Here is a 17,024-nt window from a genome sequence, read left to right as displayed (position 1 = left end):
AGAGACCTTCGTTTTATAGAGAGATGAGAAGAGGAAGAACTGTTCTTCTTAGGGCAGAGGACAGAGAAGAAATTGAATAGAAATTCCAAAATTATTTACATTTTTCTTGGAACAAATAAGGAAAAAATAGCTTTTCATCAGCAGGAGAGTCCGTAATCAGAGGTCATTTAACATACTGGGCAAGTGAACCAAGGGGGAATGACTTTTTTCATGTAGTGCCATTAGATGATGAGGATTGCACAATATGAAAGGACGACGAAAGCAGATTTAATGGACAGATCTAATGTTCAGCACCACTTGCGATTCCTCAGATACTGAAGCAGTCCATTTTCAAATGTAAAAGACCTGGACATTATCCAAGCTTGGGATGACATGTGGCAAGTAACATTTACACCACATAAATGCCAGGCACTGGAAATCTCCATTAAGAGACAATCTAATCACTGCCCCTGGTCATTGAACGCGCACTGAATCCTCCACTATCAGCATTCTAAGGGTTACCGTTGACCAGAAATTTAACCAAACTTGCCGTATAAATACAGTGACTACAAGTACAGATTAGAGGCTAGGAATACTGCAGCAAGTAACCCATCTCCTGACTTCTTAAAGCTGTCCACCTGCTCTAAGGCACAAGTCAGGAGTGTGATGGAAAACTCCCAACTCGCCTTGATGAGTTTTTTTAAAATTCACTCATGGAATGTGGACTTCTCTGACTGGGCCAGTATTTATTACCCTTCCCTTATTGCCCAGAGGGCAGTTAAGAATAAACCACATTGTTGCGGGTCAGGAGTCACATGTAGGGTCAGACCAGGTGAGAATGGTAGATTCCCTTCCCTTAAGGGCATTAATGAACGTTTCATAGTTAACATTAGATCCTTAATTCCAGATTCTTTATTGAATTTAAATTCTACCATTTGCCGTGGCAGGATTTGAACCCAGGTCCCCAGAACATTGATTAATAGTCTAGCAGTGATATGACTAGGCCATTGCCTCCCAGAGCAGTTCCAACAACACATGAGAAGCTTGACACCATCCAAGCCAAAGCAGTCTGCTTGATTGGCATCACATCCACAGCCATCCACTGTCTCCACCACAGATGCTTAGTAGCAGCTTTTTGTATTATTGAAAGATCCATCCAGAAATTCACCAAAGATCTTCAGACAGCACCTTCCAAATCCACGACTACTTCCATCTAGATGGACAAAAGGCAGCAGGTACATGGGAACACTACCACCTGCAAGTTCCCCTCCAAACCACTCATCATCCTGATTTGGAAAAATGTCACCATTCCTTCAGTCGCTGGGTTAAAATCCTGGAATTCCCTCTCTGGTGGCTTTGTGGTTGAACCTACAGCATATGGACTGAGCAGTTCAAGAAGGCAGCTCACCACCACTTTCTCAAGGGGCAACTAGGGACAGATAATAAATGCTGGCCAGCCAGTAACACCCACGTTCCTCAAGAGAATAAAAAAAAATGATAGCCAAATAGAGATTTTCTCCTAATAAAACAGAATAGTTGGCACTGTCGATCTCATAGTTTAATTGAATCCAATTGGAATCTGAAAAAATTCAATTCATTCTTCATCTTCATTTCCATAGGGAAAAGCAAAATAGGACTGGCATGAAACAGAAGCACAAAGTGAGTCACTATCTGCAGTTGCAAACAATGTCTGTAAACTGAATGCTGAAGAAATCATTGAAGAAAAATCAGAGTTAACATTTCAGGTCCAGTGACTCTTCCTCAGAGCTGAGGAAGGATCACTGGACCTGAAATGTTAACTCTAATTTTCCTTCATAGATGCTGCCAGACCTGCTGAGCTTTTCCAGCAACTTCTGTTTTTGTTCCTGATTTACAGCATCAGCAGTTTTTTTGCTTTTTGTTCTGAAGAAATTATACTGTTCATCTCTCCACAGATGCTGCTAGGCCTGCTGCGGTTCTCTAGCACTTTCCGTTTATATTTCACACTTCCAGGATCTGCAGTATTTTGCTTTCATGTGCGTGCTTACCCCTCTCTTACCAGTCACTCATGATTTCTTTGCCTCTTATTTTTATGGTATTCTGATTCATTGCAGCTTGTGCAACAGCTGCAATTTGAAGCTGTGCTTTGCTTAATTCAACCCAATTGAATATAAAGCATTTTTAAAAATCTTACTTCAAAGTATGATACCTCAAGTATTGACAATATTGCTGGATTAGAATTTTGTCACCTTCCAGACATATTTTTATTAGCAGAAAAGAACACTGTTGTATGTGGGTCTGAAAGTGTTAATACTGAGGAGTGACATATGAACTATCCATCATCCTTTGCACTTCTTAGCAGAATAGCTGAGGATCTCCTAAAAGAGTGAGACCTAACATCTGCTCCTCCTCAAAGTTTCCTGTACCATACTAGACAAAGTAGGCCTGACAGAAATGTTGACCAGAGATCAGAGAGGTGTGCTGAGGTGGCAGGCTACTGGAAGCTGGGGGTTATTTTTATGGATGTAGATACATAGTACAGTACAGCACAGAAACAGGACCTTCAGCCCACCACGTGTGTGCTGACCATGATGCCAATTCTAAAGTAATCCCATCTGCTGCACAAGTTTTGTACCCTGCTATTCCTTGCCTGTCCATTTGTCTGTCTAAATGGCTGTTAAACTTTACAAATGCATCTGCTTCTACCAACTCCTCTAGCAGTGCATTCCTGGTACCTACGATCCCTGTGTAAAAAAGTTTCCTTTAAACATTCCCCTTCTCTCTTCATATCTATGACCCCTAGTATCTAACATTTCGACCCTGGGAAAAAGACTCTGATTGTCTACCCTATCCATGCCTCTCATAATTTTATATACTTCTATCAGGTTTCCCCTGAGCCTCTGACGCTCTTGCGAAAACAATCCAAGTTTGTCCAACCTCACCTTATAGCTAATGCGCTCCACTTCTGGCAACATCCTAGTAAACCTCTTTTGCACCCTTCTCCAAAGCCTCCACATCCTTCCGACAGTGTGGTGACCAGAACTGCACACAATATTCCAAAATGTGGACTAATTAAAGTCTATCACAGCTGCAACATGACTTGGCAACATTTAAACTACCTCTTGTGATGCCACTTTCAGGGAGCTAGGAACTTGGTCCCAAAATTTCACTGTATATCAATCGTCCTACAGGTCCTGCCATTTACTCTGGTCCCTTTCCATAACTATTTTTCCGGTATATCAATTACATTATTAGTTCGGTGCTACTTCCCTCTCTCATTCAGAAAATGGAAAAATTTATAAATTTCGTTTCCAATTTCCATTCCACACTCCCCTTCAACTGGTTCATCTCTGACTCTTCCCTTCCCTTCCTCAACATCTCTTGTTTCCATTTCTGGAGATAGGCTAGCTGCTGACAATTACTACAAACCTATGGACTTCCACAGTTACCTGGACTGTACATTTTCACACCCTGCTTCCTGTAAAGATTCCAGTTTCTCCTTGTTTCTGTTCTGATGATGGCCCATTCTGCAGGGGCTGTCTCCAAAAAGTGAACCGTTTTCCTCATCAAGGATTCGCCTCTACCATAGTTGACAGGACCCTCAGCTATGTCCGACTCATTTCCAGCACTTCTTCCCTAAGCCCTTCTCCTCCCTCCCACGGCACTGACATCCCCCGGTACTCACTTTCAACTCCACTAGCATCCACATCCAAAGTGTTATGGACCAGACTAAGTCCACTCAAAACATGTTAAGGAGATTGCCTCCAGCCTAACTTTTTCTTATTTTAAAGGCAAGTGCCAGGCATTGCGTTCTAGATGCAATTCGATTGGTCAAATTATCAGGCTTGAAGCAAAACACACTTTATTCATACACTATAGTTAAAATACAGATAAATTAAAACAAAACAAAAAAAAAATTGGCTTAACTGTAACTCTATCGAAATATTTGACAAAATAACAAACCACTCATGAATGGTTCTAATGTAGTGACATCCCATAAGCACATCCTTGGCAAAGGCAAATTCAGTAAAATAGATTGTTTTACATGCAGCAGGAAGAGAACCCAGGCTTTTAGCTGTAACAAAGAGAGAGAGATAGCAGCTTTCACAACGCCAGCAGCTACTGAAAGTAAAACTAAAAATCCTGGTTCTGTGGGAGATTGACCCAATGCATTCATGGTGCTTCTATTGTTCTGACTTTTAAAAATAAAACCCAAGGCCTCACCAGCTGTTTACTTTATTAGTTTGAAACAGTCTGCTTGGTACCTCAACGTCTCATCACAAAAAAAAACCAGGACAAAATACAACTCAAAGCCGTAGTATCGTCAAACCTTCCCCCCCTTAAAAATATGAACCATCAATATACAAAAATGGCTTCATTTTTAAAAACCTTTAGCCTTATGTTATCAGTACACTACAATACATATACATTACATTGATTCCAAGCATGCAGATATTCATTACTACTGTCCATTTCAGTCAGTATTCTTCCCTGCCACCAAATGCCTCCGTCTTCCTTCATCAAAGTCACAACAACGTATTAACAATTACATGCTCTCATCCTGCCATGTGTATAATATTCAAATTGAATGGCTACAATAATCAGCTCCATCTAAACATTCTGGTATTTTTTTCCTTAAATTTTTCAACAACTTTGAGGGGTTATGATCAGTTTATTCAATTGTCACAGACACATTACAGGCAATGTAAATGTTGAAATGTTGCAATGGTAACATCAAACTCAAGGTCTCCTTCTCAATTGTGGAATATTTTTGTTGATGATTGTTCAATTTTTGGAAAAATACTCAATAGATCTTTCTATCTTCTCGTTGTCTTCTTGCAAGTGTATAGCACCAACACCCACATCGCTCGCATTGATAGCCACTTTGAATGGCTTTGCATAATTAGGTGTGGTTAACACGGGGTTATTGGTTAACACAGCTTTCACGCTGTCAAATGCCTTCTGATATTCCTTTATCCACTTCTTCAACATGTCAGTGGAGCAGCCATATTGCTAAAATTCAGTACAAACTTCTAATAAAAACCACTCAGTACCAGACATCGTAGTACTTCCCTCTTCATTGATAGGATGGGAAACTCCCTAGTCACCTTCCCTTGGGACCATTTGTCCGTGTCCAAATGTGTGGTCTCCGAACTCCTACTCACCAATTTCTCCTTCATTAGTTTCAGTAGTCCTCTCACCTCATGCCTAAAAACTAATTCAAATGGACTGAATTTACTTGATTCATTAGGTGCACCCCTAATTGCAAAAAGTACAAATGGAATTCCTTTATCTCAATCCTCTAAATAGTCTTCACTTTAAACCCTCAACATGATCTTTAAAGTTTGAAGTCACTGTTCTAATGCTCACTGCGATTCTGTTTGGTATGCAGTGGATTTATATTGTTTTAATTCGAAGATATCCATAAGTTCCTTGAATAACTTTGATGTAAAATTTGAACCTTGATCAGATTGTATTTCTGTGGGTAGTCATATCTATTAAAAAAAATTAAGTAACCTCTTATACAATTCTTTTAGCCATGATACTGTGTAATGGAATGGCCTCGAGAAATCTAGTAGATACATCCATTATGGTCAATAAATACTGATTCCCATTTTTTGTTTTAGGTTGGGGTCCTGAAATCAATTAAGACTCTTGGAAAAAGGTTCCTCAAATGCTGGAATGGGTATTATGGGTGCTGATGCTATCACTGCTTGATGTCTTCCAATTACCTGACACGTATAACATGTCCAGTAAAAGTCAACCACATCATTCTGCAATCCAGGCCAATAAAATGTTTTTGCATTTTGGTTTGAGTTTTCCTTACTCCCAAATGACCTCCTACTGGTAATTCATGTGCTACTCACAACACCTCCTTCCTATTACCAACCGGTAATACAACTTGATGAACTTCTGCCTATTTCTCTTCCACCTGAATATGTGATATCTCCATTCCCTCATCAAGACTTCATTTTTAAGACATTAATATTCTGGGACACATTCAGATCCTTCTGTTTGATACAACTGTTTCAGTTTTTCATCTTTTCATTGCAATTCCGTTCATTTCTCTGAACTAAAAGCAGTTTGTCCCCTATCTGTTTTTTTTTCTCTCAACCATTTGATCAAACATTGTATGTGATACTTGAACTTCAATGCCTTTATCTTTACTCCTTTATTTCTCCTCCTCCAGTTAGGAAAATTCTCACGATATACTTCCTGTAATACCTCAGTTGCTTGATTCTCCACTGGTTTTTCAACCACAGCAGGCAAAACTGCTACCTGTGATCCAGCTGTAACCATACCAAGGATAAACTGTATTTCCAGAACCGAGAATTTCTCTATTACTCCTACGATCACTTCATCACTTTTCACCAGACTCTCCAACCTCACTTTATATAATGGAACACTGCTATTCTCACCGTGAATCCCACATATTATCACTTCTTCTGGCAATACTCTTCCCAATCACATATCTGCTCATCTCTCACCCAAGACTGTCTTGCTCCCATATCTCTTAAAATTTTAATATCTTTACCTGTTCTTCCTGGTACACAAGTAAGCCATACCCATGGAAATAAATTCTTTAAATAGATCTGGCACGTTCTTCTCAACCAATGCCAGGTCAGGATGCACATTCTTTTGCAGCTTTTTGGCTTCCACAGTGCTCTCCTTTACCCTTTCAAAAAAACTCACTGGCTTATCCTGTTTTCCCACATTCATCTTTCCAGCGCTTTCCTAAACCACCAACACTGAATTCATGTGGCCTACTTCATTACAAGTGAAAACACCTAAGCTTTACTTCTCGCTGCCCCCCGGCCCCATGGATTTCCTTTTTACCCTGTGGTAAACTATCTCCTTTTCCAATATTAATTTCAATAATTTTAGGAAGGTCTGGGAGCATGTGTGGAGAGAAATCAGAATAAACGTTTCGGGTCCAGTGACCCTGCTTCAGAACAGAGTCATTGGACTAGAAATGTTAACTCTGCTTTTACGCCACAGCTGCTGCCAGATCTGCCAAGTTTCTCTAGAAATTTCTGTTTTCGTTTCAGACTTCCAGCATCCACAATTCTTTGTTTTGTTTTATAAAATCTGATATTGTTCTGTTCAGGAGCAATAAGTACTTTCCCTATAACTTTTAAAGTTAAGAATATGGAATTCATTACCATATGGAAAGCATTGAAAGTATTAGTGAAAGCACTAATAGCATTGAAGCATTTGAAAGGAGCTAAATGAGTACATGAGAGAGAAAGGAATAGACCGATATGTTGAAAAGGTAAAATAAACCAATTTGGGGAAAGGCTCGTCGGAAACATAAACGTCAACATGAACCTGTTGGCCAAGTGCCTAGTTCTGAGCTGTAAAATGTTATTACATAGAAATGTAACTGCTTCACAGCAAACACGAGTGGTTAAATGGTTAACAAAACTTGGAATGCAGATAAAATAAGCAAAGCCGGATGAGGTTGAGAGTTCAAGAATGTAGAGGAGAGACCTTCTGTACCTCCCTTGAAACTCTCAAGTATTCGCTGAAAATTAAGTAAAAACACTGCAAGTTGACGCAAGGACCGATAATATCAAATGCTTAACTTATAAATATTTATCCCAAACTTAGTTTGCTCAGACTCAATCCATTAAACACAAGTTAACTCAAGGGCACCTTCACAAACTCAAGTCTTCTAAGGTTATTTTCCATAACTGTCAAATGATATATTTTCGATGCTTCAGATGATTTTCCAATTGTGAATTTTGTGCTAATTTTCCAGAAATTAAGTCTTTGATGTGTTGCCTAACACGTTGATCACATGCCTCAGATGTGAGAAAATACCTCTCATACATTGAGCTGTTTGAAAGTACAAATGACAGCCTTTATTTATATAGCACAGCGAACACAATAAGAAATCCCAAAAGGAATTCATAGGAGCATTTTAGAACAAAATGTGTTGAAGTTGGTAAATTTTAGACTTTGTACTTGATGACTGTGTTATTGGTAATGGAGCACATATCATCAGCAAGTTAAACACACAGATAAATCTTTCTGGATTCCAAACAGGTAATGCATTGTAGCTCAAACATACATAAAACATCCCTTATCTTACACTAATGTTCCTGCACACTTTGTATCCGCAAAGGATTAATAATCATTGCTATTTTGGGCCCACACTCACAAAAAACTAGATCAAAGTTATATGAAATTGTTTTACATATAAACTTTTAAAGCTAACAACATAGGAGTCTTTATTTGGGGGATATACAGTTATTTATGTGGTCTCAGATATAATTCGAGGACTGTAGATTGTCTGAGGTTGTTGGTTTGCTTGCCGAGCTGGCTGGTTATCATAAAGACATTTCGTCCCTGTACTAGGTAACATCATCAGTGAAGCCTCCTATGATGCAATGTTGTTCTACTCTAATTCCACATGTTTATTGATTGCATTATGGGTTGAAAAACGGCCTCTAGGAATTCCCGTGTGTGTCTGTGCTTGGCTTGAGCTAGGATGGTCACATTGTCCCAGTTAAATTGATGTGCAGAGGCCATACTGATACTGTTACCTAGCATGGTGACAAAACGTCTGTAAGATAACAAGCCAGCTTGGCAAGCAATCCAACAACCTCATCCCCTACCCGAGCTACAAATCTTTGCAAGAAAGGTAGACTGTGCCCCTATTGCTACTGTCAGTAATATCATTGAACATCTGCATTTCATTTTGAGGGAGAGGAGGATGAACAGCCAGACGTCATCTACTATATCACTATCAATAATATAGGTAGAAAAATGGATGAAGCCCTGCAAACAGACCTTGGTGGTAAGTAATGAGATCAGCAAATAGTACTGGAAGGGTAGTAATTTCCACAACATGTGTCATTGAGCACTGGAATAGGAAGTTTGAGTAGATAAATGTATGTTTGGACAGATGGTACCAGAGGAAGAGCTTTAGATTTCCGGGCACCTATATAGGCCAGAGTGTGCCCAAACACAGTCGGGATCAAAGATCTCATGAAACAATTTGTTAGTGGTGTAGGGGAATGTCTAAATTAACTAGACAGGGGCTAGAAACCAAATTGCAGCATTAAAATATAGAAGCAAGGTGCATGATGAATTGGGAGAGAAAGACAGCTCTAGAAGAAGAATCAGTAAGCTTTCAAGTGGGGTCAGACAAAGAGGGAATGCAATAAGTCTGAATTGGGTTTGTAAGTGCATGTATTTAAACACACAGTGTGGTTACTAAGGTTGATAAAGTGCATGTACAGAATAAGGACATGGGAATTTGAAATTGAAAAACAAAGGTTATGAGGTAACAGAATATTGATGAAAGTAATCCTGTTGTTGTGGTGTATATACATTTATTAAGGATATGTGATAAAGATACACTTGACTTAGTGACCTCTACTTGAGTGCACAGGGCACAATTTCAAAATTTGCAGATGAAACAAAATTTGGAAATATTGTGACTCTTCAGGAGGATTGTAATATATGTCAAGGTGACTGACAGGCTGTTGGTACAGGCAGCTATGGGGCAGATCAAATTTTGTTCAGAGAAGTACAAAGTGATACATTTTGGTAGAAAGAATGAAGTAAAGCATTACAAAATAGTACAGAGATGTTTGGAAGCGTATATACACAAACTGTAGCAGGACAGGTTAAGAAAATGGTTAAAAGGACACACATAAACTCAGGCTTTATAGGTAAAGGTATAATTTTCTGTCAGTAGCAATGCTGGTCAGATTGCTGTTGCTTGCAAAGTTTTTCCAAACCGGACGATAATGTTTATTTAATATATTTATTCAGCAGAAGTGGGCAATGTGGAAGATTCATGTCAAGGAATTCATGAAGAACCTTAAATACTGTCTTGGCCTCTAACTGGAATATTGTGCCCAACACTAATAATCATAATTTAGGAAGGATGCTCAGACTTTAGAAGGGGTGCAAAACAAGATTTGAAAGAATGGTTCCAGCGATTTTGTTAGACGTATAGATTAGAGAAGCTGGGGTTGTTCTCCTTGGAGAAGGAAAAATTGAGAAATGATTTTGTGGAGAGGTTCAAAATCATGAGGGGTCTAGACTCCACTATCCCCAAGAACACCAGAACTCCTGGCTTCCTTAGTGGTCAATAATCTGATGTTGTTAGCTTGAATATACTCAATAACTTAGTATCCCATTGTACTCTGCTAGAGAATTCTAACAATTTACCATCCCCAGTGAATAACTTTCTCTTAAGTCCTAAATTACTGACCCCTAATCCTGAGATTTTGATCCTAGTTTTGGAAGCTTCAGCAAGGGGAAACAAACTTTCAGCAGCAACACGGTCAAGTCCTGAAATTATTTTATTTCTATTAAATTACCTCTTATTATTCTACATTTCAGTTCAGTATGACATAGACCTGTCCTACTCAATCTTTCGTCTCATACTAGCTAGTAACTTCTAAAAGCAAGATATACTTCCTCAGAAAAAAACATTTCAAACTGTTTACAGTGATCCAGCTGTTGCCTCAATAAAGCCCACTATAATTGTAATAAAGTTGCCTTACCCCTATACTCCAACAAATGTACCCCACATGCCACAATGAAGTTTAACAAAGCATTTATCAATTGCCTTATTAATTGCTTGATGTCAATGCATATTGATGTTGTGATAGCGTACAGAGGCATCCAAATTCTTCTGAATCTTGATTTCTAGCAGTATTTCACATTTTTAAAAAATCCATTCTTTCTACTAAAGTGAATAAGTTTACACTTCCCATATCATACACCATGCATCCTTTTACCTCTTCTTTCCTCCTGTCCAAAGCCCACACACCCCTTTCAAGTGAATCAATTTTTTTCTGTACTTTTCATTTTAGTCTACTGTATCGGTTGCTCACAGTGTGGTTTCCTCTACACTAGGGAAACCATACACAGATTTTGTAACTGCTTTGGAGAATGCATCTGCTCAGCCTGCAAACCTGGCCCTGAGCTTCCAATTGCTTGCCATTTAATTCACCAGCTAGCTCTCACGCTCACAATTCCATCATTGGCAGGGTTCCAGTGAAGCTCAACGCAAACCCAAAGAACAGAATCTCATCATCTGAGTAGGCACTTAATAGTTTTCTAGATACAACATTATGTTCAACAGTCTCAGACCATAAACTCTGTACCCAATCTTGTTTCTCATATCTCGGTCTTAAATGTCTTGTCCCTCATACTGAGATTGTCCCCCTAGACTAGACACCACCCATCGCCCCATGTCCCCATCTCAGTCCTCTTATGATAAAGGTCAACATACCATTTATCCTTCTGATTATGGGCTGCACATTAACCTTCAATGAAGTACAAATATGGACACTTAGGCATTTTAGACATCAACACTTTTCAATCTCTCTCAATTTAAGGAATTTTCAGCGCCGCCATTACTTTGACTATAGTGAAGAACCACACACTTATCCACATTATATTTCATTCATCAATTACTTGATCACTTACTCAGCATGTACTAATTCCATTGAATCATCCTACCTTTTAAAAAATTTGTTTAAGGGATGTGGTCGTCACTGGCTGAGCAAGCATTTATTGTCCATCCCTATTTGCCCATTGAGATGGTGTGGTAAGCTAACTTTTTGAACTGCTGTAATCCATTTGGTGCAGGTACACCAACCAGGCTATCTGGGAGGGAGCTCTAGGAATTTGACGCAACAATACTGAAGGAAGACCAACACATTCGTAAGTCAGGATGGCAAATGGCTTGGAGGAGAACTTGCAGGTGATGATGTTGCCACTTATCTGCTGCTCTTGTGCTTCAAGATGGGAGTGGGTGCAGTTTTGGAAGGGGCTCTCTAGGGAGCATTGATGAATTGTTGCACTGCATTGTGCTGATGGTACAAATTGCTGCTAGTGTCAATGATGGAGGGAGTGAATGTTTCCAGATGCATTGACTTGGATGGTGTCTAGTTTGTTGTCTTGCTTCAACTGCACTCATCAAGGCAAGTGTACAGTATTTCATCACACTCCTGACTTGTGCTTTGTTGGACAGGCTGAGGGGAGTCAGGAGCTGAATTTTGTTGCAGGTATCCAAATCCAGATATTGTCCAAATCTTGCTACATTTGGACATGGACTGCTTCAGTGTCTGAGGAGACATGAATAGTGCTGAGGGTTGAGCAATACTCATCAAAAATTCCCAATTCTGACTTTATAATTAAGGAAAGATCATGATGAAGCAGATGAAAATGGCTGAGCCTAAGGCACTACCCTGAGGTACACCTGCAGCGATGTCTTGGAGCTGGAATGACCTCCAACAACCACAACCATCTTCTTTTGAGACAGATATGGCTTCAACCAGCAGACTGTTTTCCTGATGATTTCCATAAACTCTAACTTTGCTAGGGCTCCTTAATGTTACACTTAGTCAAAGACAGTCACTCCATCTCCTCAACAATATCAACTTTCAAAAGGAAACCATTACACTGCTTGAGAAGAGGATGCAGATTAGTTGTGGAAGAATTACTTGCAAGTAACTCACCAATATGAATGTGAATTGTATATAAACTATAACAGGAGGGCCAAGAACTATGGAAACAGATTGACCCGAGATAAGATTTGCTTTGAAAGCCATCAGCCCATCGTACCTGGATTGTGTCCTGAAGATCTTGTCTTGAGTTCCTCAGCATATATAGGCCTGTTTGAGTATACTGGTTCCTGCTGGGACTGCTCCTGTCTCATCTCCTCTCTTGGCTGCATATATCCACTGTTATGGCTGGACAAAATACAATTCAAGAATTGGCTTTAAGAGAGTTTCAGCAATGTTACAAGTAAAATTCTTAAAGGCATTCTGAAGGGTTTACAATTCCAATGTTATGAGACTGTTCCAACAAAACCACTCACAGTAGATCGGGTATTGTTTGAATCTATGAAAAACTGGAGTTCCAATAATAAATTAAAATAATTTCAAACAGAGTGTTGAATAACCACTTGCACTGTTGTTCAAAACTATGGCTTTAATGCATGGAGCCATTGAATTTGAAACAGACATGAGAGATTTGAGGTCATACAATTATTTGGAAAATTCCACTTCAGCATCATTTTCATGAGCCTGAGGGAGAGTATATCAGGTATTAAAATCTAAAAGTAGAGCCACACTTAAAGCAATGTTAAACTCCTTGGCTGAATTGGTCATTGCTCTACTGCTTTGCGTGCACTGCTTGTCTTGCAATCAGGAAATTATGCATGCAAAATGTGACTCGGAATATAAATGGGCTTGTAAGCAATGAATAAAGAATTTTCTCGGTTCAAAAACGTACTCTGCTCATTGAAGATGAACAGATTGTAAATTTGTTAGATATTGGGGATGGCTTGCTGCTCTTCAGGCATTGTTTTCAGTTAAACTCTATCATAGGGTACCTAATAGATTTCTATCCTTGCTGATGGAGTGTCCACCAGGAAGGTGTTATATATCTACTCACAATGGATTCACATTCAAAACCCAGCAACATTTTTAAAATAACAACTGAGAAGTCACTGTATTACAGATTTAGATTGACTGCATTCATTGTTGCTGCGGGGCCATCTATTAACTAAGCACATGTCCTGCCCCACCTAGATGCAAACATTAACATATTTTAGCTGTGTTTATATTGGTGGCATCAGAAGGCAGGATCTAATTGATACCCTAGTGACAAACACTATCTATCTAGCTGCTTCTGCTAATCTCCTTCACCCACAACAGATACCTGGAGCTGGTAAATAAACGTGATATAGTACAACATTCAAGGGGAAACAGGCACAGCTAGTAGACATGATTCAGGTTTATGAAATCCTCAGCAAGTTAATTGAAGCAAAACAGCGTAAGAGCAGGTAGAAACAAGAAGTGGTTATTCATGACGAATTTATGAACGCACTTCATCAGACAGACCTCAACATGTAGGAAAAGAAACAAAGTACTGAAGAAACTCAGTGGATCTGATAGTATCTGTGGACAGAGAAGTAGAGTTAATGTGTCAAGTCTGATATGACTTTTCTTCAAAACTTCTACTGTGTAAGAGTCAGACTTAACAGAAGGGTTCATTATTCAGGGGAATCCACAGATAAGTGATTCATAAAATATTGAATTATTGTTGAAATTACTGATGAATCTATGTCAGATATATTATATTCCAAAGATATTTACTTTGGAGAAAGCCATTTAGATGGTAGGTGCAAGAGGTCTGGAAGAAACATATATCCTAAGAGGAGAATAGCAAACTTCATGGAAGACATCTGCAGAATTCATTGTTTATATAGTATAAAAACTCTAAAGACATCCTTGACATGTCAACCCAAGGATTAGGCCAGACAGCAATGCTAAGAATCAGTACCAGCACTGTGAAGCAAAGAAAACTCATGGGTACTATACGGTCCAGGAGGTTTACGTCTCATGTACATTTGTTGCAAGCAAGTCTGCAACACAAAGGGTGGAAGATATTTGAGAATGTGTACGAATTTCACACTCAAGAATACTCACTCTTCAGCAAGAGCAAGTGCTTTGCCTCAGTCTTCTTCAAAATGTTGAAGAAGTTGGATAGCACAGGAATAAAAGAAGCAGTAAGCCTAAATTGATCACAGGAAGCATAATGCTGAATACAGCATCTTATTAAAGGAAGATATTAAGTAATTATATATCTGTACACTCAAAGATTTTCCACCCATATAATACAAATTCAACAGCAACTTGAGGAAGAATGGGTGATGAAACCACCCAAGTGGTGTTTGAGCATAGTTATTGTACCCAGACCCAAAAAGAGTACATCAGAACTTGTTTAGACCTAACACAGTTTAAAAAAGCAGTGGCGAGTGAAATCTACACAATGTCTACAGTTGTTGAGAGTTTAGCAGAAGCGTGTAAAAGCAGAGTTTCCACCAACTTGATGCCAACAGTGGGTTCTGGCAGGTGCCATGCCATGCATGCTACCTTTGTAATTCCTTTTAGCAGATGTTGCTTCAACAGACTGTCATTCGGGATTACCAATATTTTACACGGTTTACAAGGTGCCATACGCTGTATAGGTAACATATTGATACATATCACAAAGACAGGGTCCATGCAGTTCTAAACTGCATTAAGGCCACAGAGCTGACACTCAACCACAAATGTGAAGCTTTCAAAGTAACCATACTTTGAGACATATTGTTAACAGTGATAGAATACTGACAGGCCCATGGAAAAAAAAGTATTTTAAGGAGTTTCTAATTCCAAAATGGGCTCGTGATCTGAACTGATTCCTAGGCAATATAAACCAGTTGGCAAAATTTTTGCCTCACTTGGCAACTTACAACTTGACTCACTTGAGACAACACCTGAAGCACAGGGTAGGATGGTGCTGCAGACACAGAAATATGTTTTCTAAAAGCTCAAGGATGCTGATGTCCACAGATGTCTTAGCCCAGTGCAATCATCCTTTCCAACTAACACAGTTGCAGGTGATTCAACTACAACATTAGGTGCGGTGCTCCTTCAGGAGCAAACTGATGGGTGTTGAAAACTGATGTATTATGCCTTCAAGGCACTGTCAAACTCAGTGACACACTGTGCAGTCGTAGAGAAGAGACCTCTTTGGTCACATGTACATTTGACTATATACTTGGAAAGTGCTCATAGAGGCAGTCCGTATATGTTGGCTTCCTGAATAGTTGAGAAAAGAATTTGCAAAGGTAGCTCTACAGGTACAAAGATTCTGACCTTGTCCTATGATGTTTACCCTTCGATGAACTGTATGAAAGGAAAGCTACAGGTGACAGCAAACACAAAATGGACAAAAGAAAGATTGAAAATATGTTGCCATTTTTTGTTATTGCAACAAATGTTGCCCAGACCAAAGCCCCAGTGGGTTCACCTTAAAGGCTCACTTTGAGTATTGACAGCATTTCACAACTGTAGATGACTCGCTAGTGTTTGATTAAAGGCTGTGGAAAAAGTTAGGAAAGATACATTAGGTACACTTGAAATTGCTGAGCACAGCCAGAGTTTGTTTCCTGCTATGGTGGCTAGGGATCTCAAAGAGATTGAGAATTTCATAACTGACTGTGAAATTTGTGCCATTTACAGGCCTGACCAGCTAGAGCTGGTCGTACAGATCCCTTTCCCAACCTGACCATGGCAACGGTGGGAACAGACTCATTTATACTTGATATACACTCTTAATTATTGTTGTGAACTATTTTCATAGTGGATTGAGGAAAAGAAGTTATGCATCATTACAGATGCAACTGATTGATTGATTGATTTTATTGTCACGTGTACCGAAAAACAATGAAAAGCTTTGTTTATGAGCGGTACAGGCAGATCATAGCAAGCAAAGGATGTACAGATCAAAAAGACTTAGAGGCATACAGGTTACATTATTTGACGCTACAGTCCATTCAACAGTCTGATAACGGTCAGAAAGAAGCTGTTCCTGAACCTGCTTGTGCGTGTGTTCAGGTTTCTGTATCTTCTGCCTTACAGAAGAGGTTGAAGGAGGTCATTACCAGGGTACGATGGGTCTTTGATGATGTTGGCTGCCTTTCCATGGCAGCGAGCCATGTAAATAGAGTCCATGGCTGGAAGGTTGGCTTCCGTGATGATCTGGGCTATGCATACCACCTTCTGTAGCTTCTTACGGTCCTGGGCAGAGCAGTTGCCATACCAGGCTGTTATGCACCAAGACAGTATGCTTTCAATGGTGCATCTGTAGAAGTTGGTGAGGGATCTTATGGACATGCCAAATTTCCTGAGCCATCTGAGGAAGAAGCGTTGTTGTGCCTTCTTGACGGTCATATTTACGTGGGAAGTCCAGGAGAGGTCGTTGGTTATCGTCACTCCGAGGAACTGGATGCTCTTCACTTTCTCAACCTCAGTTCCGTTGATGTGTTCTCCTCCTTTCTTTCTGAATTTGAGGATCAGTTCTGTAGTTTTGCCAATGTTGAGAGACAGATTGTTTTCATTGCACAATGTCACCAAGCCCTCTATCTCCTTTCTCTATTTTGACTCATTGTTGTTAGATATCAGTCGCACTACGGTGGTGTCATCAGTGAACTTGTAGATGGCGTTAATTTGGAATTAGGCAACACAGCTGTAGGTGTA

General features: G+C 39.5%; 1 protein-coding gene across 2 annotated transcripts in view; it reads right to left on the bottom strand.

Annotated features, from left to right (window-relative positions):
- The window catches only part of si:ch211-1e14.1 (UPF0606 protein KIAA1549), a 195,600-nt gene that overhangs the window by 10,820 nt on the left and 167,756 nt on the right, over positions 1–17,024 (bottom strand). For both annotated transcript variants that reach the window (XM_048607972.1, XM_048607973.1), the window contains one exon: positions 12,556–12,683. In XM_048607972.1, coding sequence (XP_048463929.1) covers positions 12,556–12,683 — 128 coding nt within the window. The remainder of the gene's footprint in view (positions 1–12,555; positions 12,684–17,024) is intronic.

The sequence above is a fragment of the Rhincodon typus genome, chromosome 18 (assembly GCF_021869965.1).
Source record: "Rhincodon typus isolate 14 chromosome 18, sRhiTyp1.1, whole genome shotgun sequence".
Classification (NCBI taxonomy): domain Eukaryota; kingdom Metazoa; phylum Chordata; class Chondrichthyes; order Orectolobiformes; family Rhincodontidae; genus Rhincodon; species Rhincodon typus.
The sequence above is the reverse complement of the archived record's forward strand: the minus strand, read 5'-3'. Positions and strand labels throughout refer to the sequence as shown.